The sequence below is a fragment of the Echiichthys vipera genome (assembly GCF_963691815.1).
Source record: "Echiichthys vipera genome assembly, chromosome: 9".
NCBI lineage: Eukaryota > Metazoa > Chordata > Actinopteri > Perciformes > Trachinidae > Echiichthys > Echiichthys vipera.
Genome location: NC_139834.1, coordinates 17,268,159 through 17,295,411, shown reverse-complemented (window position 1 = coordinate 17,295,411; position 27,253 = coordinate 17,268,159). Strand labels below are relative to the sequence as shown.

The window sequence follows — 27,253 nt, the reverse complement described above, 5'->3', positions numbered from 1 at the left end:
TGTAGCTGCTGATTTTTAAAACTAAAACAGGTTTTAGAGAAAGATGAAGCAACACGAATAATTTATTTTTGAGCCAGTTGGGAGATTTGGAGAAATTCCCTTCTGCTTTAGAGTAATCAAACTAATCTTTGTGAATCAGTGACTAACTATCTTGTTTTATCAACCAATTCCATATTTTGTTCCTTTTGAAATCTCTTGGATCTTAGATCGGGTTTACTGCAAATAAACTAAAGTGGCCTTTAACCAGAATAAGTGAAATGGTTTTCTTTAACATGGTTTAGAACGACCCTAAAATTAGCCTGTTCTTATTCAGACCATTCCTATAAAAAACACCATCCACATATGCACAGAAAACACAGGAGAGATCATTTTACTGCTAGAGCCCAGGATTGCACTGCTGTCAAACAGGAAGGTCTAGACTCCCCGAGTGCTGATCAAGGTTAAGGTTTTTGGCATCTGGCATTTGGCACCTTTCACTGTCAAACTGGAGATTTATGTGTCAGTGAAACAACAGTATGTAAAGTCATCAATCAAGTCTGCAGTGCTTTTTCCTGATGCTGCAGGCAACTACAAGTTACAGTTCCATGAATTTGGAAAAATACCAGAATTATTTAGATGTTGTATACCCACCCAAATTACTGGGTTTCTATTAATGTTTAGAGAGTATGAACTGCACATTTACAGTCCTCAAACAATGTTGCTCGGTGAAAAGATGCAATTGTGAATAAAAGACACAACTCCTCTTTGCTCTTTTTTATATGATCATCTTGAAAAGGGAGGCTATAGTGAGGACCCTCGGGATAGTTTCTAGTTCATTCCATCCCAGCATGTACTTTTCAATGTAGATGGTGCCGTTTTGACACTATATTTTTATTTTATTAGGTTGCTTTTCATTATAATGGAATCATATAAGTTGAACCACAGAAGTAGAATGACAGTAGAACGGACATACCCATTCAATATAGTTGGTCAGAGCGGCAGCCATTCTTTACGAGTACCGTTGCCATTGCAAATAAATGTGACCGTCGTAGCTTACTTCTGCATAAAGTTATGCATAAACGGGCTAGTGGCAAGTCTCAGATTCCCTGAGGTAAGGTTTTGTGACAGTAGTACCAAGCGAGGTAGTGCAAAGTGCAAAGAAATATTTCCTATGTAAAGATATATTGGGGTAATGACGCATGATCAGAGAATCACTCCCCTCTGTGTGTGCTGTAATCTTAGCTTCTCTTTTGTTTTTTTTGCGATAGATGGTCCGGATGTGCGTGTGCGTTAGTGCATGGTCCGGATGTGACCGTGAATTTTTTTTTCGTTATTTCACATACTGGGGGGAGAGAGCTGTGTGGAGGCAATCCCAGCTCAGTTTTTCATTATTTAGAGTAGAGCAATTACTTCATATTTTATTAGTAAGTCATCAGAAATAACTGAGTTCTCAAACTAGTGAGTGTGGGATCGCTTAACAGCCCCACTGACATGTGCCGTCACCATAACAACTAACAACATTTGCCATTTTCTCTTGAACAGTCAAATGGCAACGGCAAACAGTTCAATGTCCATTGTACTCTCATCTTACATATGAGAGTACTATGAGTGGGACATTAGGTAGTATGATATTTGTTTTTATCATACTCCCTTATGTTTACGGCATGCAATATTTTTTTCCCTGGCTATCACAAATGAGGATTAACACCTGTGATAATCTTGTTTAACTTAGTCAACTCTTTAGTTAGGAAGCAACTAATCAAATGATTCAAGATCCATTTCAGAAAGCCACTTTTTAAAACATCATTAACTATTCCACATTAAGCCCTGGTTCTGAGTTAATTTATACCCTCAGTGTTTACAGTTAACACAGGCGGCGTCCAGCGCTCGGCTCCATTTAATTCTTAATTCACATGCTCCTGCAACATATCATTTATTTGCCTGCACAACTATAATTTTCATTGTTCTGCAGATTAAACATCAGAAGAAAAAAAACAACACTTAAAGTGGAGCCACTCACAACTTGCCCTGAATATATTAAATGTTCAATGTTGCAGACAGGGCTTGACATTAGCACAGACACCGCCAAATGCGGGTGAATTTCAGCTGTGGCGGGTAATACAGTTGCTCCTACTAGCCACTTTGGCTGGTTGAATTTAAATGTAGTCTTCTCAAAGGTCATCTGAATTGATAAACATTTGGCAAAGTGAAACAATGACACTACGACTCCCATGAGCACTCGTGACGGACGACACTACACTGTTGGATGGACAAAAAAAACTGTTAAGTTGAGAAGTAGACCCAGACGTGATTAGCAACTATCGGTATGTGGTGGAAAAAAGAAAAGAGAGGAAGGCAGGTAGATAGTAGCTAATGTATGATGCCGTTGAAGTTAGAAACTGTAAAAGAACACAAAGTTTCAGTAACTCATCTAATATATGAGGGAAAAAATGTCATGAACTTTGAATGTTTTGAGATGCACCTGTACGTGATTGCTGCTTAGACATCTTGTATATAGCGTAATAAGTAAGGCTTTCAATTAAAAGTATTTAAATGTTCTATGTTTTATGAATTGGATGTATTTGAATTGCATTAGACTTCAGTGTTTATTGTTGTTATAGATAAATGATGTTGTTAATAAATGCTGTATTTAAAGTATTCATCTTGCCAGGTTTTTTTCAGTAGTTATCTCTCTAGTTTATCTTCTACATCCCTGCACCATTTTTTATGTATGAGAAGCGGCCCTTTATATAGTTTATTTTTTTCTAAAAATACTATATATACAAATTTGTAGCTAGTGAGAAAGCTGATTGGCTAGTAACTTTTGTAAACCACTAGCCACAGTGACTGGTGAGCAAAAAAGTTGTGTCAAGCCCTGGTTGCAGAACTAACTAAACTTTATAACCAACTACAATTTCTGCCTTCATTCGGGTGGTCTATCATCGCAAAGCCTGTATCAAGGGACTGGTGTTTTTCATGTTTAAACAGGCGGACAGATTGTATTTCTCTATTTAACCAAAAGAACATTTCCAAAATAGAATAGATCTTATCATTTACTGATCTGGACAGAGTAATTATACTTCTGTTATCACACCTAATCCATCAACTTCCTATGCTCTTGTCTCGCCTTGAGTCAAAGTGTGTGATCTACCTCTCAACTTATGAAAAATGCAACTGCTTGGACCAAAAGACAAGATCTTTCACCCTGTGGCTTTACATTTCCTCTTTGCACAATGCTCTGCAACCTTTTTTAAAAGGTCCTATAAAACACACAGTAGATGATGTTATAAAATAATAATTAACTCCATCTGTGAGTGGCCACAAGAAATGTAGAACAACCTCTATTTTTGTCTTTGCCGGTACCCTTCTGAAACCATATCTTCTCTCAATTCAGTGCGGACAAAACCAAAGATTAAGTCCCTGAAAAATAAGGGAAATAAATAATTTAGAAACATGGAGATTTTACATGGTAATTGCGATAACGCAATTGGGAATGCTCCAATGACTGAAAAAGGTGTTATTTCTTACTATAGAATTTGCTATAGGAGTGGAGGAATATAATTAACACAGAGTAATATTTAACAATAACCTTACATGTCACTTCACTGGGATTGCATCGATTCTTCTATCAAAAAGGCAGTGCAGTGGATAACAGACAAAGAAAAAAGAGGGAAAAGGACAACCCTCATACCTGTTAGAGGGCAGAACGAGGATGACTACATTACTGCTTTAAGTTGTGTGATCAGCTAACAATGATATTAGCAGATCCTCACTATATCCTCAGGGACCTGAACTGTTCAAATCGTTCTCTCTGCTGCATGATCTCTCTCATAAGAATCCCATGTTAAAGAAGCCAGTGCTGGGATTCATCATGGTTAAAACATTATATAAACTATGAGTCATAATGCAGAACTTCAGCAGGAGCTCTTGGGAGTAAAATATGACTTTGTGCAAAGATGATTTTACACATCTCCCTTGAGCACAGTGTGCATTTAGGTAATGCATCACTTCCTGTGTCACCTTCAAATAAGTCCCCCCAATGCAGTCAACTCTCGCTTATGGCTCTGAGTTCCAGTAACTTGTCTGACCGGCATTAGGGTTGTGAAGTGAAAGTGTGCTTCCCTCCAACACCTCAACCTTTGGACCCCACCATCCCCCATCCCTCAGTTTCCGTAGTTATGCAATGACCTTAAATTTGGATCCCCTGTCGATCTTTTGTCCTTAGCATAAAAGCCTGCTTTTCTTCCTTCTCTTCGGGTTCCATGCCAGCCCCTGACTGACTCCCATAAAGTCTGCTGTCAGCTCAAATGAATATGTTATGCAGGGTGACAGGCAGGCCAGCCCACTGACTAACTCTCCCCTCTCTGGAATCATACTATATAGCAGCATGGACAAGAAGCACATGGCCATGCCAAAGCCTATTGAGGCGGCCACAACACACAGGACTTACAGTTTTGCACATAATGCTTTCACTTCGCTTACCATAATCGTAAAGGATGAATATGAATAATAAAAAATGGCATTATACTGTGAATCACATGTTGTGCTTTACTGTATCTAATGTCTAGATTACTATAGAAATGAGCTACTAGAGATCCTGAAAGGATGTCAAAGTGATACTTTTTTTTCGTTTTTAACATACAGTACAGTAAGTGAGTTATGGTCACTTGTTTGGAAGATTTCTAAGGACATTTTCTGTTACTTCCCCCCTCAAATGAAATGTTATTATTAATCACATAAAAACATGGTAATCATCTGACGGACTAGGTGCATAAGTTTAAAAAAAAAAATTATAAATTGCATATTACAGAGACCTTCCAACCCACAGGGCGTGAGTATTTGACAATAAAAAGACAGCGCTGGGTGGAGTATCACTTAAAGTTGAATTGTTCCAGTAAAATAGAAATACAAATCTATTAAATCAGTGCACCTGCTGTCTGTTAAATTTGTTGCCACAGAGTGTCACTGCAAAATGCACCGTAGAACATTTCCCATAAGTAACATACAAAGGAGGCAGCTAGCAAACACACCAATAAACCAGTTGCAACCAGGGGGAAAACTGTGAGGCAATTACACCAGAAGACTAAGAGATGAGATATGAGTAACAGAGATGACTTGAGTCTAGCTTCTCTGCCTGCTTTGACAGATGGAGAGGAAGACAGTGCGACACAGGAAAGAAAGAAAGAGGGTGAGAAGGAGACAGGGCGTGGAGGAGACAGCAGAGAAAGAGAAGTGGTGCCTGTGTGGCGTGAGAAAGCCCTGTGTTCTCTGTCTGTTGATAGGCCGATGAAGCTGAGGAGGGCTCAGGGCCACAGACCAGAGGGATTTACAGGGCTTTGCTCCTTCCTCTGTGGAAGCAGTGTGTCAACCACTGCCACTACAGACCCTCCTGCCCCTGCATGGTGCCCCCTGCGAATACATGAGTGATGATAGGCTACAAAAAGACCCCCCCCCCCCCCCCCCCCCCACTCACACACACCTCAATTTTACTGTAAAAATCTGCTTTTACAGAAAATACATCGGAGCTTTACGAAACCGTTTCCATTTTCCTGCTCATTTTCTCCTATATAAAGGCTTTTCCCTCTAAGATCATCCCTTCTCCCCATGTCTCCATCCCAACCCACCACCTCAGCAGTCGGCCGTCGTCTTGGAGAGGCTGCTGAGGCATGACAGTCAGATGGGCCGGACAAAGGACCAGGCTGGCGAGCATCCAGAAAGGGCTTGAGGGTTAGAGATGGACAGATAACCTTGCTGTGTGGCCCACAGCCCGCCTCACACAGCCGCACAGAGATGATAACTCTATCTTCCCATCATACCTCCCTACCAACTAGGGCCCCAAAGCCTTGGCATCCACTGGCATTGGCCAGAGTGTGTGGGCCAGTGGACATGTGTGTCGGGAGCTACTTTCACCACACTGTCGTGCCACTATGGTTACATCAGAAAAACCCTTTGAAGGAGTTTCCAGTGTGTGGGTGCAAACTGTCCTGTTGAAAGCAAAGACATGTCACATGTATACTGGAAGCCTGACATGAACGTGTGTGTGTCTGAATATGAGGGCCCACATTTGGCTATTGACATATTTCCAGCCTCTTCAGCCAAGGGTCCCTCAGTTTCATTATGAAACTGCATTCCAAGGTATATCCCCTCAAAATTACTTTCAAGCATCAACAAGGCAATACAAATGATTTTTTTGTGTGTGAGTGTGTGTGTGGGTGGGTGTACTACTTCTACTAGCCTATGAAGATGACGTCAATGACAGCTTGAGAGTAAAAATACAGGGAGTAGCTTGTCATTTGCAAGTGTTAACTACTTTGAGTTATCAGCTCATTTCTCTCACCCTGCATGAAAGTGGATAGCACTGTGTGGGAAAAGAAAGGAGTGTATTTGCATGATTGAGATGCATTTCACCCCCCGCTTCGAAGTCCTCCTGTGGACATTTTCATGCTAAATCGGGGGCTTAAAAAGTCTAACAGAGAATTAGGAGCAGACAATTGTTGCATTAGGTTTTTTAATGATGAAAGGAATTCCTTCCATGGCAAGCACTTCTCATGATGGAGAAAGTGCTTACATGCTAGGTCTTATTCAAACATCTGTTCCCATTTGCTGGCTCAACCACAGTGAATGCGGTTCACGCAAGAATCATAATTGCATACAGACTTGGGATACAGACAGTGGGTCAGTGTTTTGTACAACAACTGTTCCAACAGAGCTGTGAAATGAAATAAAAGTTGACACAGCACTTTTCATTATAGCATCATGAAAATTAAAGGTATGTTCGTTCCGATGATAAACTATTATCTAACGAAAATAAAAAGGAGTCGCGGCCTTTCTGTTTGTCTGTCCTTCAATTTTCTCAACAACCGTTCCTCATATCGACTTCAGACTTGCCCGGTGTATTGCTGAGGACCCAAGGAAGTGCACTGTTGGAAAAATATTAGTAAATGTTATGGATAGAGATGGGAATCGAGAATCAGTCACAGCTGAGAACCTGTAACATATTGGAATTCGAATCAGAATTGTTTGCCTCTGAGCTTATCAATTCATTGCAAAACAATGACATAAAAGTCATACACTGCTGGAAACCTGTAACAAGGAGTCATGGTGGAGAGGAAGAAACCATCCAAAGCATGGCTTCATTTCATGAAGAAAGAGGACAACAGTGCAGCTTGTAATGTCTGTAAAAATATAACAATAATAACAATAATGCCATGTGTTTGACAACACGCACGTGTGCAACTGCTTCCGTTAAGGAGGGTAAATATTCTGTGTTATAATAATATTAAAGAATGAAAATAATATGAAAATTGATTGAAATGTTAAAAGAACTGATAAAGACTCCGACTGATAAGCAAAATAAATACCGGCAATGGTAACAATACAATCTTATCAATTCCCATCCATTGTTATAGATAAACCTTTTTATTCCAATAAAAAAAGACTCTCTATGTAGAAAAGTATACACAAACCCAACAGTATGGTCAATAAACAAAGTGCACACAGACAAAACACACAACCAAGAAACCTTAATCTACATCTATTTGGCTCATCAGCCCTATGTAGACTCCTGTTCACTTTCTGCTCAACTTCTGTGAGGACAGAGCAGCAATGCATTGACATCAAGAACACCCCTCACCACTTTATCTCTGCCAGATGGACGCAAGATAACCCTCGAACGACATACCACAACTACTTATAAGAGCATTAAAAAGCAGCAGTCCTGCACAGAGAACAATCACTGAGACACACATAGCATATACTCCTGCCCTGAAGGCACGTGTCAACCACTTCCTGAGCCCTAAGCCTGTATGTAATTGAGGTGAAATAGCTTGTCTGAAAACAATTGAAGCCACGCAGTGAGGGGGAGTCAGTGCAGTCCCTGGGAGAGGATGACAGGGTCACACCTGCAGACAGGGGCTTGTACAGACAGACTGCTGACAGCTATCTGAGTGTGCACTAGGGGCTATAAGAGGGAGGTGCACACTGGGAACTGAGGGCTATGACGGCCCAACATCTGGCAATCTGCCCAGACCCCTGCCGATCTATTTATGATGACAAGTCATGCAGATACATGTGCAAAAACATGTATCTATACATGTACCTTTCCACCACTCTGATGATTCAATACCACTTTAATATACAAGCCCACGGCCTAAAAGACGCTAAGACGCAACACTGACCCTTGGCGTCAACTGCAACTTCAAACACAGCGCATCGAAGCTTCATGTGATACAACGTTCTACCATGGCAGAAGTCTTTCTTTAGCTCCTAAACATAATTACAGCCCAGATGAATGGTTTGGAAACAACAGGCAATTAGACCTCCAGCCAGTATGATACTGAGGAGCGCACTTTCTTACAGTATGGGTACCAGAGGTGCAGATCAAAGATCCCCACCAGACAAAGGCAATCGTTTACAACAACCACCGCTCTGACTGCAAGTGAATTCATTATCATCCTAAACAAAACAGGTGGCATTTACCAGAACCAAACCTGGTGATTCAGCCAAATTAGCTACAGTCATCGTGTGGTTTTCACCACAACAGTGGAAAGATTGAATGGATTAATACAGGCAGATTCTCTGAACTTTTCACAAGTGCCCTTCTTAAATGACAGTATTCTTTTTAAGAAACAAAGGTCCATGTTGGCCTTGTGCACTGCCTGCACTGTCACAGTCTCTGATTTACACCATGGCCAGACTATGGGGCGATCCCACACCAAGATCGGCGTACAGCCAACTGCCACGGCAGGGAGAGGGGGAGAATAGAAGTAACACACAGAACAAGACTGTGGTCAGGGGGCAGGCTGGAACAAAAGCAGGGAATTTTTTTAACTTTCTTGAACTAAGTCTTAAGAGAAAGTTTGGCTGCTTTGGTAAACTTTGCGGCTGATGCAAGAGACCAGTGGGCAAACAGCACTTTTAGCTTTTAAAATAAAAAAAAATTGCATCAACACAAAACTTCCCCTAGTTGATCCAGATTCCTGTCCCCCTCTAAGATGGATCAATGTTAGACACGCCTTTATATCTATAATTTCCATAACAGCTCAATTAAAGCGGTCTTGTTTACAGCCTGCCAGGATCAGATTGCCTCTCATGATGATTCCTCGTGGGGGAGAAACAAGGCTGTTGACCTGTAAACTGTTTCGCCATGAGAACGAAAAGCCAGGATAAAAAGTAAAAGACTTTTGCATTCCTCTGAGTCAGAGCAGGATTTTAAATAGCCTTCAGAGTAATAGTCCTCCAAACTCTCCTGTCTCCATCCTTGCTGGCTCAAGCCCATTCAGTCTGTAGCTTTATCTGCGGCGCTCCTTTCCAAACACTACTCACATTTAATGGATGGATCAACTAAACGACTGTGGATAAAATCACAGTCTGGCTGCCTTTCATTGTGATACTTAAAAAAGGCGCCTCGCCTTTTGACTGTGCTTGTTAGACTGCAAACACATACTAGCCCTGTACAGAGGAAAAAGTGCATTAATTGTCGTAACGGATATTTATTATGACTGCCTCTGAAACTCATGAATAGAGAAGCGCCTTAACTAAAGGTAAAGTGACAGGCAGAGAGGAGCCCATGGGAAGTGGGTAATTGAGCAGAACATATCTAGATGTTCTGGTGAAACACCGCTCTCCATCTCTCCATGAAGAAGATGAATCATACCATTGTCTGTGTCACCAAATTACATAAGCGCTATGGAAAATTCACTCAGTTCTACTGCTTAGTAGAAAAGGGCAGAAATGTAACAGCCGCAGCTTGCTTGAGTGAGTTATGGGTCACACTTACATAAAATTGCTTACATTCTGTGAAGTTGTGTCATTTACAAAACTACAATGGATCATTTTCTTCCCTTCTGAAAAATGTTTTAGCAATTTATTTTTGCTAAATTTACTGTACACACAAAAATAAACCTTTTGGCTGTAAAATTTCCACCTGTGTGAAACAAATATAGAAGTGACAGATAGCGGATGAGATGTGCCAAAAACGGCAGTTCCTCGAAAGGCCACTTGAGGCTGCAGCAGAAATAAACATGTTTACATCCTGGTACAAAAAAACAGTTGGTTTTAGGGCGCACAGTGACAGGCACTGCCAAGATGATGACGGCCAGAGCCACCCACACTGAGCTTCATCAATGTTTTTAGAAACCTGAGGGTAACGTCACAGAGACTCTACATCCATATTTTATACAATCTATGACTTTAGCCCTGATTCAGAAAATGATCCTTTGTGTTAATACTTAATTGTGTTTTCGCCCACAATAACAAATCCCTTAATGCTGGGTGTCAGCTGCTTGTCTATGTGTGCCAGACTATTGTGAAGAATGCTTTTGGCATGACAGATGTAAGGTGTGGCACATGCAGACAGTTAAATCACCATGAGTGCCTGCATATAAACAGAGGGAAGGCTTTTACCAGGGAGAGTTTACGGATAGAATGGCAGGACAGAGAGGCCGACAAGTCTCTCGGGGACTGCACACATCCCACAAGAGTCCAGAGAAAAGCAGACACATCCATGAACCTTCAGACTAAACACGGCTGCATAATTAAAGCTATAATTCAACAGGGCACATACTGTGAGAAAAGGCATAACCCACCCTCTTATTCAGGCCCAAATTAAACCGTCTGAACACTGTGCCGTCATCTCCTCACACCCATTTAGAGGTAGCGCATTTGATGATGTATAACTTCATGAGCAGTAACAATATTGTGGCGTCAGGAGGAATAATAAATGTTTAAGGAAGTTGATCATTTGCAAAATAGCAATCTCAAGCCTGCTGAGAGACAGTTTTAGTAGCTACTTCCATGCAAGAATACTTACAGATATCTGGTGATTCGTCCGAGCCATCTGGGCAGTCCTTCTCCCCATCGCAGCGCCAGCCTTTCGAGATACAGGTCACCTGGTCCTTACATAAAAACTGCTTAGAGCTGCATGTCTTGGGCTGGTCATCAGTTTTGGGGACTGGAAAAAAAAAATACATTTAGAGAGAAATGCAATTATCCAGCACATAATCGAAAATTTACCAGATTTAAATTGAAAGGTTTTTTATAATGTGTTATAATGTTTCTAAGCACGTTTTAAAAACTATTCTCTCCTGTGAATAATGTACATCGGAAATCTCCAGCTTCAAGCGACAGAGATCTTAACACAGCGAGGCAAAGAGACATGCAAGGGTCAACCCAAGTTTACAATGATGTTTTTGTATCAAAAGTCCCACAGGCACACTCTATTCAGGAAAAAAAAAACTCCTCTGCAAGTTTACAACCAACAGTGGTGCCTTTTAGTTCTGGGGTTTGTTTGTTGTTTCCTCTCTTCTTACGGACATCTCATTTATTTCCGCTTTTTTTTTTTTATTACTCTTAAGGTGTTTTTCAACTTTTACCACAGAGGCTCTTTCATGTGTCACAGCACAGACATAACTGGGCATTCAATCACCGCCTGACCCATGGGAAAGCGCAGAGTGCGGTAGTTCTGGGCAGTAAGTCAGCACAGATTGTTGAGGTGTACCACAGGCTAGCAGCACCACAGCAACGCTCATGACCATCAGCAGTCTGACACAGCTGACATGCTTTAACTCAGCCACACTCAGACAAGAAAAATCAAAGGGAGCTATACCTACATGGTGTTGCATCAGTCTGTCAACACTGAATTAGTAACTTATTTAAAAATGTATCTTAAAAGGGCCAGTTCACCCAGATTACAAAAAAACAACAACACATTTTCACACATACCTCTTGCCGTGGAGATTTTTTATTATTTGCCCAGGTTTAGACATATCTGTCTCTTGAGATTTCTGCCTCCACCCCAATACAATTGAGGTAAATCAAATTTCAGTTGTGCTGCTCACATTGATTTTTTCAAAATCCTTGTCCCCGTCACTCTGAACAAGCTACAGAACATGAACAGAACATTATTTATTTACCTACTCTACTGGTAGAAAGTTCCTGTTCGATTTCTGAATGTAAGGGTTTAAAAGCTTCGAGCACTTTAAATATGTCCCATATTGTAAAAAGTGAGATGTCCACTTTTTTGATTATAAAAGCAGGTAGAGCTGCACACACACACACACACACACATCTGTGCCAAGAGCACAGATACGTAAGACCCAGAAAAGTTGACCAATCAGAGCAGACTGGGTTTTTATGGGAGGGGGGCTTAAAAAGACAAGGGCTGAAAATCCAACTTGAATACAAATTAAAAAAGAGAAATTTGAAATTATATTGTAACATTTACCGTCAGAAATGTTACACACCATTAAAAAGAAAGACCACAAAGGCCATTTCAGGTATGGAGGTTGCTGTTACTGTACTGTTGTGCGGTAATGCCCTGGGAAGGACAGGACCGAAGATCTCATTGTGATTCTCTGCAGGGACTGAGCCCTCTCTCGCCCTGGATGACTTGCCTCCCTACGTACTTGGCAGGCAGAGAGGTGTGTGGGGTGAGCGGTGAGGTGGGGGTGCACCGCAAGGGGCTGGGATGTGACTGAAATCACAAGAGAGCATGAGGCTAGTGTATCATTGCAATCACGTTCCTTTTGACTGTCAGACTAAGGGGTAAAGACCCTGGTCTTTTTCATGTGAAGTGTAAGCACTAAACACTGAGACTTCTGAGTGTCATGTTTTTGTAAATACTATTAAAGCTGAAGGGTTGCAGGGATCAGATCTCAGCTTTCCATATGTGAACAACACCTTGATATTTGAGGAGATTAAGAGAAACAGAGAGCGCTGGGATTTAAAATGCAGAGCGTTTGCTCCGTTCTTCTCTTGCAGAATGGCAGGGGCGAGGCTTACAAAACTGAATTCAAGTGATGCAAGAGAATGAGATTTAAACTCAAAAGCCATGAGATGCCACAATATAGACTCTGTATCAAATGTCTCCATAAGAATGTGACAAGATATACAATTCAAGATGAGAGTAAAACGGAGCTGTAAAAGAATGGATAGTGGCTGAATCAGTTAAGACAACACACACACACCCAACCCCTCGGTGAAGGAATGAGAGAGAGGCTAGCCATGGCCTCAGGCCAACTTGTTAGTTTTGCTTCCTTTCGGATTACCACTGTACTGGTACATTTTGTATGGTAAACACACCGGATTTGCCAGCGCTTATATGTTGCCATTTAATCTGCCTAAATAACCAACAACCAAACAAACAGCCACACTGACTGATCCCTGCGCTGAGTAAAAGCATTGAAACGTCCCACAGGCTGCTATGTGAAGGCATTCCCTGAGTCTCTCTGGTCCCCAGTGTAAAGCAGTTTGGCTGAGCCAGTTGTTCCCTTTGAGTGGACATAAAACTGGAAATAAAACATTGTGGGTTCTAATTTTATCAACGCTTTACACACCAGCATGAAATGACCACAGAGGGGAGAACCTCTGAGCCTAATTGGAGGTTGTGGCAGAGGAGGGGTTAGAGACTGGGGGAGAGACTGGCAGCCTTCCCCCTCAGCAGTCCTCTTTCAAAGCCCACTGAAATATTTCAAACAGAGATGTGAATTGTTAATTCAGCCTGCAAAGTCACCTTTTTTTCCAAAGTTCCTGCCAAAATACTGACAATTTTGGAGGGTCCAAATCAGGACTGGAGTGTTAAACCATTTGAGTCCACTTTTACCTACAAAGGGGAATGAAGAAGGCCTTTATTTAGTCTCCTGGGATTGGCCCAACAGCAAACAAATCCCACACATACAGGAACTCCTATAAGCCCAGTGTGTTTGCCTCCAACAGAGACCCCTCCTGATAATGCCATTCCAACTAAAGCATTTCCTGCCACAGCCGAAGGTAACTTGATCACATTACTGTGACTAAATGGTAGGAAATCCCACAATGTTCAACTCTTCCATCCACAAGAAACAGTAGGATTATCCCATTTTAAAAAAGGATTTCACATTTTTTGCTTATGATCAACTTTTGAACTGATGTATGCTCTGACGAAAGTCTGTTAGACCTAAATCCCAAAACAAAGTGAAACACGGACTAGAAGTGCATGGAGATCTCTACTATAAGTTTGGCGTTTATGATGAACTTTTAAAAGTAAGATTGGTACGGCATACAGTACAGTTGAGAAAGTGCTTCCTACACATTCAGATAACCTGAGAATAACAACCCTCCTCTGGGTATCTATTAGAGCAAATATTCATCTAATTAGAGAAGAAATTGAAGAAAACTAACTTTCACAGACTTTGTCGAAAACCTCAAGAGTATTACATTTCATCCTTACTCAGTAAAAGCAACTTTGGAAGATCTACAGGAAAAAGAGTTTCTATTTCTGAAGAGAAATTACATGATGTTGAAATATCTTTATTTGGCTTGGTTTAAAAAAAAAAAAACTAAACAGCTGTCTACAACCAAAAAAAATCTCTCTGTCTCTGTCACTCTGATGTACTTACAATATGTTGCATTGACAGTGATTTTCAGTTCAAATATCTTTACGGGAGACTGAAAGGCATGAAATATGAACACTGAGCAAGTCTTCGAGGTGACTGTAAGCCAAAGAATGCCTGAAGGCCAGTACTTAAAGTAAAGCATTTGTCAAGTATTTCTCCATTAGAAACGGGATTAGTGTTTCTACTCAACTAAACTCTTTCATATCTTATTAACTATTTTTCATTTGGAGAAGGAATTCAAGGACACTAAATTGGGATGTTTGTGATAATAACAAAAAAATCAGAATGTAATCCTATTTTTTCCTCATTACCTTGTCAAATCAAGAAATCATGGTGAACGGATATTACATCTCACTGACCAAAAAGAAGATCCGTTAGAGGTTTCCCGGTTGTTATTAAATGCTAAAACCAATGCACTGGCTCTGTTTAGGTGCTCTGAAGGGGGAGTACAGGGCTGTGCGGAGGCTAAACTGACGTACAAGCTCCTCCACGGTGTCGTCACTAAAAAATTCACCAAACAAATGTTTTAATCCTGAGTTGATCTACACACTGCGCTATAAATGACTGAGTTGCTTCCTAGTATGTGATTTCCGAAGCTCCAGTTGGCTGACTTGGTTTGATTTTTAACATACTGCCAGTGGAATGGAGCATACACTGTATTTCCTTATGCGGGGCCACTGCAGCTCTGCGCTGTCTAAACAGTGCACACTGAATTGCCCCTCAGCACTGTGCATGGCAAAAAGCATTAAACACAAGCGAATGAGCAAATGCATAACTGTCACAGAGCCCAGAAACATACTTCCTGAGTGCCAAATCAAAAGAATAAAGCACTTTCAATGACAACGTTTCATTTGCACAAATACATTGAAGGTGACCTTTTGGTTTTATGTAATCCAAAAACTTTATTAAACAATCTCAAAAAGGCCAAACGCAACTCTGCGAGATGGAAAACGATGAGATGGTGAGTAAATGGTGCCAAGTAATGGAGGCCTCAAGACACCATCACCAGCTGGGATACAACGCTGCCACCCCCCTCCTCCCCCAACCCTATCTGTCTCTCTCAATATGGCCATCCCTGCTCTACAAATCAACTCCAGATACACACAGCACATTCCAGCACCTTCTAATTGATTTCATGTGTGTAGCTTTGCCTCAAAAAGACAATATGTTACAGACGAGCAGCTACATTCAAAGAAACCAAACAGCTTAGTTTTTGCTTTCAAAGGAAAATTTACTTGTCGCTTGTTTCTATTTGCTAAAAGAACCGCTTAGAGTGCATATACAACGTGTGACAGAGGACTGACTTGATGCTGCACATCACTTCAGAAGTCCTATTTGGTTGCAATATTTATTGTTTACTTAAAGCTATTCTTACCTTTCTGGCCTGTCACACAGCACACACAAAAATTTGAACATTTTGAACACAACTCCGCCTCCCTCCAAAGTCCCACCCCCTTCCCCCTGCCTGACCTCTGACACCCCCTCCTCCCCCGACCAAAGAAAGTGAGCAGCGCAAGTTAAACGGCTGGTGTGTTTACACTATCAGCGACTACGCTAACGCTATCACTAATTCCTTGCACAAATAACATAGTATGACAGAACTATAGTAACTGATAACTGATAGCATCTGGAGAGCTGCATAATCACATGTAATGTTGCGTTCTAGGATAGGGCAAACTAAAAGTACCTGTCCAGCAGAAAATCCGCAGCCATCTTATCTCATTTTAGCTTCGGATGAAGCTGTATTAGCCTATTCAGACCGAATAAAATGATTGGTCAGACTTTTTTTTTCTTCAAGCCTTTTATTAGATAGGTCACACAGGAAATGAGGTGAGAGAGGGGGGGGGGGGGGGGGGGCATGCAGCAAAGGGCTGCAGGTCAGACTCGAACCTGTGGCCGCTCCCTCGAGGACCTTTAGCCTCTTTACATGGGGCGCCTGCTCGAACAACTCAGCCACCGGCTGACCCGATTGGTCAGACTTTTATATTTAGAATTTATATATGTAAATTGAATATTGATGAGTTTCCACACCTGGTGGGTTTCTTTTACATTTTAGTGTGCCGTACGCTTACTAGGAGCATTTTAAATTTACAAAAGAAAAGTGTAAAAATGCCAGAAAGGTAAGAATTGCTTTAAGTCACACACTACAATAATGACCATCATCCAAATCCACTCAGATGCTGGAATGTTTCCCGAACACACTTACTTGTAACTTACTTTTATTTCAAAAGCATGCCTCTAACATTGAGCACATCCTAGTGTTCAACCGGATCATTTTCAGGCACAGCAACAGAGCATGGTTTTTACTTAATGCTGTTAAAAGATAACAGCACAAATGGGAATGTGAAATGACTTGAATGAACAAGTAAATAAATGGGACCCTGCATGGGTATAACGGCAGCAACACTAGAAACTGGCAATAAAACCAGGACTGTCTCATCACCCGTAGCTTCTCCCTTTCCTGGTCCTACACTGTGGAACTCAGGTCTTACAAAGTGTTAACGGGAGAGAAAAACGACTACAGTATGTAATTAGGTTGGATGCGATTTCTCTGCGCTCAGTTTAGCATGATTTCAAAGCAAGGATCCATGCATTATAGATAACAATTAAAAACCAAACCGTGACCACGGGCAAGAGAATGAAGGCAACGGTAAGTTGTTAATTTGAATGTTGTGTTGTATTAATTATTCACATGGATGACAAACTATTTTTTAACCAAAGTCAGAGCATTCGATGTAAAATGTGAAATATTATATAGTAGAAAGTGTGATAAACATTATCTAATATAAAGCCCTGCCCTAGCCACTGCTGTATTCACTGAATTAATTTCTTCAATGGCCACACTGTGCAGTGCCCATCCAGTGGAAACAACCCCTTTGCTTTGTGTCAAGCCAAACAACAGCCAAGCACTTTAACCAGCTCACAGTGCACATTCAATGACCATAGGCTATTCAAGTTCTAATCCACAAAAGCTAATTTCAAAGAGGTCGAAAACGCATAAACAGCAGAAGACTGAGTTTGACTTAGTGCCTACTCTTGTGTCCGAAAGCCTATTTCTTTGTGTCACAGCTCAACAAAAGGGCGTAGCTTTGACCTTTGAGGTAACCTGATGAGGCTCTGCAGGACGTCACAGGCCAGAGCAGTAAAAGGCAACTGAGTAAAAGACATACACTGAGTGAGTGTGATTGATGGACATAAAGATGAATGTAAATAGATCTCATGGTGCTTTCTACAGAGTTCTTCCACACACCCCTGTTAGTCTCTGCATAGCACAGAGTTTTGCACCCATAGGAAAAGTCAATCCAGATTCAGCTGTTATGAAAACAGAATATGTAAGCCACAAAATTAAGGCTGGACCACATAAATTGAGGCATTCAGTACAACTGAGTATGACTGTAAATCCTACCTCGTCTCGGTCCTCTGAAGCATTCAAGAAAAAAAAACATCTATGGCTACAGGAATAAGGTACAAATACAGTATGCTATTAACAAGGATTTACCTCAGTGGGGGGATGAAATGATTCCATGATTTAATTAAAGTCGATCTCTGTAAATCCCTCATTAGGTTCATTGTAAAGGAGGCAGGAGGGAGGAATGTTTCTAGCTCAATAATTAGTAGAATGACTCAATAATCAAATGAGTTACAGTGAGTTCTGTTCTTACAGATGTGGTGAGATCCTAAACCTTGACTGGGTGATACATAAAAGGTCTAAACTTCCTTAGACCTTCTGAAAATGCAGCATACACTAGAATGCCAGCATGCGTGATTATACACACACACACACACGCACACCAATCTTGATAGTATTGTGAACCACAGAGTACGTCCAACTGGTTCCCGGTCACACGTCGTAGAGTTTCGAGGTGATAACAGAATCAGACAAGGAAATACCAACTCAAAGGGTTACAGTAACAGTTTTCAAACTAAAGTGAATGGGTTTTAAGTGTTAAAATATTAGCATGAGGATCGAGAGAGTTCCCTTCTAACAAGTCTCGATAAGTGTTTTCCTGTGATGCACATCAATAAGGGAAAAATTTGTTTTAGTATCACAGGTGGTGAGAAACACTTTGGTGGTGAAAGGTTTTGTTTGAAGTTTGTTTTACAGTTTTTGAGAACATCATTATTGTTAACTGAAAAAAACGGATAGTAACTGATAAAAAGGCATAACAGATTATAGCGTGACAAAAAGAAAATGTGTGAAAAACAACAGTTGCTATTATGATATGTTATTTCACTGTGTTCTTAAATGTTTGCTAAAAACATGCTTTACTAAAAAGTTTTTGTTAATTATGGATTGGTTATGGTATTAATTAGGGGTGTGATAGAATAGAACATTTTTTTTGCATTCATTTATTTGTTTGTTTGTCTTTTTGTTTTCCTCTAATTATATATTAAATGTAAGTAAGTTTACATTGGAATGACGGCACACGTGGACATGGACAAGTTGCAGTCAGTGTTTGTGTGTTTGTGTGTTAAAGAGGCACTAAGCTGAGAGTACCTGCACTTTGCTGTATATTGTTTCATCTCTGTGAAACTGACACCACAATGCAGTGAATAAATACAAAATTCCTGCTCCTTGCATTTTAAGGGTATCTTTTCTTCTTCAGCTCCACAGATATCGTGATGTATCATAGATTATTGTCTTGCAATCACTATGTATATCAGTATTGCAGGGTCACTGAATTTAAGAATTATTGTACACATGCATTCAGCTTATATCATAATGCTGTATTACAGCATATTTGAGTGTATGTTATGATATACAAATACACATCATGTCATACAAGTCATTTTCTGGACAATCAATTGATTGATTGACTGATTTTGCAATATAGTTTTGTAAGTCTTAGTAATATATGCCCTTAAAATGCATATGTCCATATCTTTGCGAAAAAAACAGGTAGCATAAATGTTTGTTTCATGTACAACTACAGCCCATTGCTGTGACTCTCGTGAAAGTAAACGGTTTTGACATGTTGCAGCGGTCCATGAAATTGTAATCTTATCTCCATATATCAGCTTCTCCCCTCTGACCAGGTGCGAAAGCAAACCAAGGGTCCCTGTGATCAAATCGATTCTCCAGTCGAGCACAAAGCTGGCGACATCAGCAGCATCTGAGGGTGTACATGAGCAGGTCCCAATAAAGTCAACAGGGATGCACACACAAAGAGCAGCAGCTGAAAGTGTACACAAACTGGCAATCGGGGAGGAGGGGGGCGGGGGGCATGTGATCTCAGGGTCCCCATTAATGATGTCCAAGTAAAACAGGAGTCACGATGCCGATATTCTCACAGCTGTGCCAGGTGTCAAGCAAACGTTGCAACCCATTGCAACATTTCAGCAGCTCTGTGTACCCTCCTTATCTAAACATGTGTGACGGTAATGTGTGTCTTCATGTTAAAAAATACAAAGTTCTCCACCATCATATTAATGACAGAAAAGAAACGCAGTAATGCATGGCAAGCCTGATTACATCACCAACAATTACACAATCTTAAAGCATGCATACTGCATTAACACACACCCACACCCCCCATTTTGTTAAAGAAGCCAATCCATTCCTTTTTTGGAGGTCTTGGGAGCTAAACAGGGTAAACAGTGATGAAGCTAACAGAAAACACCAATTACACTGCACCCCTGCTATTCACAATCAACAAACACTCTTTCATCTGTGTTCACAAGCCTTCAATACGTGGGAAACAACACTGACTGAGGACATTAATGTTAATCTGGTTTTACCTTCTGCTCGTAGGTGATTGCAATGCAGCGCAGGAAGTAGAGGGATAAAAAGGGGGATCTTTTCTGCAGCTACGGTCAAGAATCCCACTGTCATTGCACAAATATTTTCACTAGGTCAAACCAAAATGCAAAACACTTGCACAGACACTTTACATTAAATCTCACTCAGCAGCCAAAGAATGTGCTCAAAATTGGACACTTTGGCTGTATTTCAATCCACATATTTTATGTTTTTTAACTCATATTTCTGTGTGGGAGAATCTGAATGGCAGAAAATCATTATGGGGATTATCTGTGTTACCTGATAGGACTGCATCAACAGACATACCCCCGGTATACATAGTCACGATAACCACTCCCCAGTGACCCGCACTTGGAAGAGCTGAAAAGAACAAATCCCGGCTCTATTAGCTGTTGAATTTATATGAGGGATGCTGAATTTTTCCAGCAGATGTTTCCAGTGACAGTTCTGAGGAAAAGGTAAAGCCAGGTCCCATTAAAAAGGTCAGGCAAACAGAGTGTAGACTCTTCAGGAATTCAACCTCTTCAGCCCCTGACCCACATTTACATTGTACACCAACTTGTGTCTCTAAAGGTTGTTGAGATCCTATATGTAAGTAAAGTAGTCGTAAAGCTATCCAACACAGACGTCTTGATGGTATAATTAGAACGATAAGTAAATAGGGAATTTCATTTAATGGAGGACCAGTTTGCTAAATGAAATGTAAATTTGATTCAAAACTACAAATAAATCAAAAACTGCAACAACAAAAAAAAAGACAGTTAAAATGATGAAGCGTTATATTTCGGTAATGTCAAATTGAGCTGGAACGTTGATTATTGTTTAGTCGATGGCCATAAAATGCATCTCTATTTGGATAACCGATTAGGATTGCAACGTATTTTCATTATCAATTAGCTTTCAAATATTTTCTCAATCGATCGGACTATTAAATGTCACCAAATATTGAAAAATGGCTGTCACAATATCCTAGATCCCATGTCCAAAACCCCAATGACATTCACTCTACAGCAACAAATGTCACAAACAACAAAGAAAAAGTATCAAATCCTCACCATATAGAAGCTGGAACTTTGGCATGATCAGACAGTTTTTTTTCACTAAAAATGACTCATACAGTTAATAAATTATCAATAAAATTGACAACACATTTTCTGGCGATCAGCTCTATAATTGATTCCTCGTTTTTCCAAGCAAAATGCCAATCTTTGGATTGTTGGAGCTTCTCAAATGTTACTTTTATTTATTGTCTCATTATTACCATTGGAAACTGAAAATCTTTGGGTTTTGTCCTCAAAGCAATTTCAGCCTACAGTTTTGGACTGTAGGCTTGACAAAAACAATGTCAATATGTCACCCTAGGAATTTGTGGGGTGCTTTTTCTACATTTTTATGACATTTTATAGACCAAACAAATAATCAGTTAACTGCGTAAATGATCTGCGGATCCATCAATGATGAAAATAATTTTTGTTTGCTTCCCACGTTTCTTCATATTTCTTCATATTATCATGACTTACATCCGTAGCCTATTCAAGAGACGGCTGTGAGCATTTCTACTTGTGCGGTGCTATGTCTGTGGTTCCTCTGCCACTGTGTATTGAGTTTCTTAGTGTACTTCAAGACAACGGCAACTCAAACTCAGCAGCCTGTGTTGGACTTGGAGAGAGGAGATGCTGAATGCAGCCATTGAACCGGTTGGGGTACAGAGAGGGGGTGAATTCTCAGTTTGTTCATGAAGAAGAAGGAGCAGCCGAAAAAGCGTAGGACTAAATGCGATGCTAGTATAAAATATAAAATGGCCTTAAAGAGGATGACACATTTAAATGTGTCAATAATACACTCTTATTGACAACAAACACCAATAAACAAAAGAGACCTGTCCAATGTTAAACTGATGGCCTTCTGAACTTCCTCTTACTAATCATTTTCCATTTGTGAATTCATGCCAGCAGTGACCCAGAAATATCTGGGCTTAGGGCTTGTAACTAGGGATCAACCGCCATGGATTTTTTAGGGCCGATTCTGATACTGATTTTTTTTTTTGATCAGCCTCAGCCCTTGACCGATACCGACTTTTCTTGAGCCGATATTTGTAGCTGATACTACTTTTGAGCCCTCAATTTACATCATAAGAAATACACAATGATGATAACAAATGTTCCGAGTCTCAATTTTATAAAAAAAAACAAAAGGAACATTTATTGAACTTAAAAAAAAGCGTTGCCAGCAACACAGAGCTGCCTGTGAACGCCTGTCTGTAAATAACGCAGGGGAAAAAATAGCGGCGAACACAGCAGCCCGCATCGGCCGATGCAGATAAATATTGGCTGATAATAACAGCTGGGCGATGTATCGGTCTATCACTACTTGTAATCACTCACTTGACCACTTCTTCCCTTCTGGACCAACACAGCTCCAATGGGAGGCTGATAAATCAACAGTTACTAATGATGTAACACACTTATATCATTTCCATCCCGACCCCTGTGATGTAACTATGTGTCAGTTTCAGAGAGCATCCAAGAGTGATTCTTGAAGTTTATTTCGCTTCACCCGCCCTCACCCCCAGCTCTTCAGCTGCCCCCCCCCCCCTCCCTCCCTCCCTTTTGCAGTCACATCTAAGTTGGATTAATGGTCTCCCTGTGTCCAGATGTTACATACTGATGGAGGAGGTGGGTGGAGCTTATCCCCTCCTGTAACCTCAGCTATGGCTGAACAGCCTCCATCAAAATCAAATGAAACTTACATAAGATCTCCCAACACAGAGAAGGGCAGAAGCTATTTTTATAAAAAAAGAAGAAGACAACATTAACAGTAGCAGATGGCTTCAGTGGCAAAAGATTTAATGTTACTTTTCCTATGTGCCTTAAAGTAAACATGGGCTAAAAGAGTGAAATCCGCTGTTAGATTGGTATCACAAACATGTATCCATAAACAGGGTCAGTTTTGAGCTGGACAGGAAAGAGGACATGATGGACTTTTTTTTTTTTTTTTTCTCAATTGTACATCCACAATATAGTATGGATGACTGATCTAATCCAGAATGTGGCAATATATAGGTAGAATGTAGCATGTGCTTTCTGTGTTAACCTGGTTGATAATACTATGTACGTAAGGGCAACGTTAAATATTGAGGTATATCTGTAGACAAAAGTATAAATACATGTGATATTTTATACCTTCGTGTTTCCCTATTAAGTGCTCAAAATAAGAAAAAGCTGTTCGCTCAACAGGTCTGCAATGCATTGTCACAGGAGCAATGGTGCATGTCATATATCATATATATATCCCCATCAGGGATTGGGAAGTATTAAGGAGCTCTCGGGACGTTAAGGATAACCGTTCATTTCTCTATCACACAGTACCTGGCTGTCACTATCATAAGTTGTGATTCCCAGGCAGCTACTGACGCTACACGTCGGAACAAGCCGCGCCATTAAGATTACACCTTTTTTTTACGAGCAGACACAACTGTTGTTTTCATGTGCTGAAGAGTGACTGAAAACAAACACGAAGGCTGATATGACCGATGGCTCCCACAGGTTTGATTTGGATCGTTTCTAATAAAACAGCACATTTGGTTTGAACGGTGGCTATCAGCTGTAGCCAGTCAATATACATGAATTGTATTTTTGTTGGAAAACATGAAGAGGGGTTATAGCCATTTTGTCGCAGTCAATCAGAATTGATGTCGTTTGGTTAGAATAGGTCGTTCATGTAAGTGTTGCCTTTTAACCTGCAGGATATTCCAACAGTGAATAACCTCACTGTCTGCCATCCCTGCAGGCAGGCCCATTCTGTCTGCTCAGACTGGAGCACTGCTAAAAAAAATTTTTTTTTTTAAACGCAGACTGTATTTACGCCAATAGAACCAACGCGCTGCTTATTTGTACGCTACTTTCTCTGATTAAAAGCCTTTTTCTAAATTTCGACACCCCCCTCTGATGGGGACTGCTGTCTGTGAGCACACTGTGTTATTTGTGAAGGCAACCTTTTTACGGTGTGGGCTCCCAAACTGGTGAACACAGGCCTATGTGCACAGATGCTTTGCAGGAAGAAAAAAAAAGAAAAAGAAAAAGTGGTCATGCTTTCTATAGTGTCACAATGCAAGATAACACAACAGGCTTTCTTACCTATGGTTGCGCCGTTAGGAGATATGCTCTCCAAGCAGAGTATAAATCCAAAGTAGAGCCACCTCATCGCCATCTCCTGAGCAATGCGCGGTGACACTGCTGTTAGAAAGGAATAGAGGAAAAGTTGGCTGGATCTCTAAAACCTAACAACCCGATCGACCACCTCATCCGAACCCCCTTCAAATGGTCCGGGTGTCCGTTCAGTTGCACCCTCAGTCCCTCAGCGCGGTGGCCGCTTCAGACGGGCTTCAGCAGTAAGGAGACTTGCTACAGCCCCGGCGAGGCTATAGACAATGCAGCAGCACAGTCATGTATATTTCTAATTGATTATCGGCATTCAAACATGATGCACTGTGTAACCTCTGTTCTCTCTCAGTGCTTGCTGGGGTCTCTTGTTTTCACCACACAATGCCACTAGAATCGTCCTCACGTCCAGAAGAGCTGCAGCTGCCCCCGGCTCCGTTCAGCTCATTCCGTAACAAACTCAAAAAGAAAAATTAAAAAGTAAAAGCGTTTTTTTCCTGCCTCGGAGCGCCAATGCCTCCCTGCGCTTGCGGTTGCATGAGTGGATGGTGAATCTCAAGCTGTGTGGACGAGCCCGTGACGTAAGGTGCTCGATTCCTCCTCCAAAGAAAAAAAATGGGATAACTAAGCGACGAGAACCGTCTGCGCATGCTCTAACACACCTCCTTTTCTCCTATTTCATGGGCTTTTTCGTCAACCGTGGAGGTGGGAGAGAGAGGCGGCGCTGCCTGCAACTGGCGCTCTGGGGTCAGCCATGTTGGCTCAATATTTCTCCAGAATCTTCTTTTAATTTCTTGATACAAAATGAGATGTTAATGAGTGATGGTACTGTAAAATCAATTAAACACACATTAAAGTCACGTTGCTCACAAGTTGTTGAACATATGTCTGCTTTTAAGTCATTTCCTACCATCAACAGTTATTTAATATGGGTCTGCAGCAAGATAATGGGTAAAATCTAGGACATTATTTAGTTTACCTCTGCGTCTTACCCCCTACCTCTTAGATTTCAACCTCAGCAAACAAGTTAAAGCCTATATCTGTATGCACAGTAGTCCAACTTCTTCTGTTTTTTTCCCCTCAATCATATTGTTGAGGTATCAGAAATCATTTTAAAGTGTGATATTCGCATAGTGTCTGCCATTATAGAAATATTGTAATCTCACTGGCTTTGTCTTCTCCAATGCTCACATATTCATAGTTGCACCTAAATCCAAAAAGGGTGTGTGTGTGTGTGTGTGTGTGTGTGTGTGTGTGTGTGTGTGTGTAGGCTGCATTCTTCAGAGGTTGAATCATGCCACCTACTGGTAAATGAAAATGAATAACGGGTATGATGGCTATTGCAGTTGCTTGGTTTCCAAAACTCTGGACAAAAATGACCCAGATTAAGACCCCGTAAACAGTACCAGTATATCCGTTCAAATCTAGAGATTTTTTATAAAAGATTCTAAGGTTTATTCATTTTTTATGTTGTGTATGAAAACAAATTAACCATATGGATAGCTGGATCGGATATATTTATATAAAAAAGTAATATCAAATACAAATATGTTAACAAAGAAAATTGTCCCTTTTCAGGAAAATATAATTGGCCTCTAAACTTTGAACACATTACGACTTCTTAACAAAAATAAATCTAATATTTATCACAAGTCACCTTATTAAAATACCTTCCACAAGGCAAACGTCACAATATAACTGTTTATAGCTTTGAACAAACAGTGTGTAATCTCTGTGAAATTGTTCTTTATAGATGTTATTTGGTAGACTCTTAAACCATCCAAACCTGCAGGGGGCACTGAATGCTTACGTTACAAAAAGACTCTAACTCATTTCACAAGAAGGAATCCTATTCAGTTCAATGTTTAGTAAATTTGAACATGGCACATCCTCTGAGGAAGCGCTGATCAAAGAGTAATTTGGTTTTAGAGGGAACATGTGAGCATCTTTGCCTCAACCGCAGCTGTTCTGTTACGGAAATGCTCATAACTCTTTCTGTAAGTCTATGGCATTATGCAGCAGTGTCTCCTTCTCCCACTGACATCTAATCATGGGTACTAAACATAACCGGTGCATTTCACACAACTGACATTAAACTCGCTGCTACTGGTGTTGAGAATAAGCGTGTCTCTCTCGGGGTTTTGCAGCTTACAGATGTTTACCCAGAGCCTGAATCATAGGAGAGAATGTGAAGTATGTTGAGAATCTGTGAAAAACAAGCCTGAGGTGTCTGGAGATCTGTTGAATCCACACATAGCTTCACTCTGAGCCTCAGAACATAATATAAACACAGAAAGTAAGGGGGGAAAACAAGATGTTGAAAGTATTTTGCAACCAAATTATTGTTATTTCATTAATGTTGCTATTCAAGTTTGCAGGAAAACACTTGTTTTTTTTTAGATTAGCACATTTGTACACGTTTTTATTATCATTGCTGTCTGTTCTGTTTGTCGATCCAGCAAATCAATATGATTTCTGGTGTCACCTCAACCTGAGAGTGCCCCCTTTGTGAGAGGAGGGTTGAGCATTGTATTCCAGGAGAGACAGACGCCAGCATGCTGTGTGGGAGACAGCTTGAAAGAGTGCCAGCGTAAACACTCCCAGACCACATGTTCTCCCAGGGCAGAGGGGGCCTGCCTCTCTCCAGGCACATCTGCACAAAATCCCTCAGCTTTGAGCGAGCCAGCCAAGGAGATGGAGGGAGAAACAAGAGTTCCCAGACGGGGAGAGCCTGCTTCTTCTGTGACAGTGGTGTCAATGATGAAAGAGATGACATCTGAGAGAAACAATGGAATGCTGCACACAAAGGGAGGATCACTAGAATCTACCTCCTTGTATGAAAAGTAAATAAATATTCTGTGTATGAAGGCTGATAACCGACTTTGCAACCGTACATCTGTATCTCATCGTTAAACTCACACGGCAAGTTCTGCTTGGCTGCGATCATTAACGGACCTGCCCATATCCTTGAGAGAAGATGG

General features: G+C 40.8%; 1 protein-coding gene across 1 annotated transcript in view; it reads right to left on the bottom strand.

Moving 5' to 3' along the window:
- LOC310951812 (low-density lipoprotein receptor-related protein 1-like) overlaps positions 1 to 24,799 on the bottom strand; it is a 92,172-nt gene extending 67,373 nt beyond the window's left edge. The window contains exons 1-2 of the mRNA XM_083920228.1: positions 24,249 to 24,799; positions 10,790 to 10,930 (exon numbers count right to left, since the gene is read on the bottom strand). Of these exons, the coding sequence (XP_083776354.1) occupies positions 10,790 to 10,930; positions 24,249 to 24,321 (214 nt within the window). The 5' untranslated portion in view covers positions 24,322 to 24,799. The remainder of the gene's footprint in view (positions 1 to 10,789; positions 10,931 to 24,248) is intronic.
- Between the last annotated feature and the right edge of the window lie 2,454 nt (positions 24,800 to 27,253).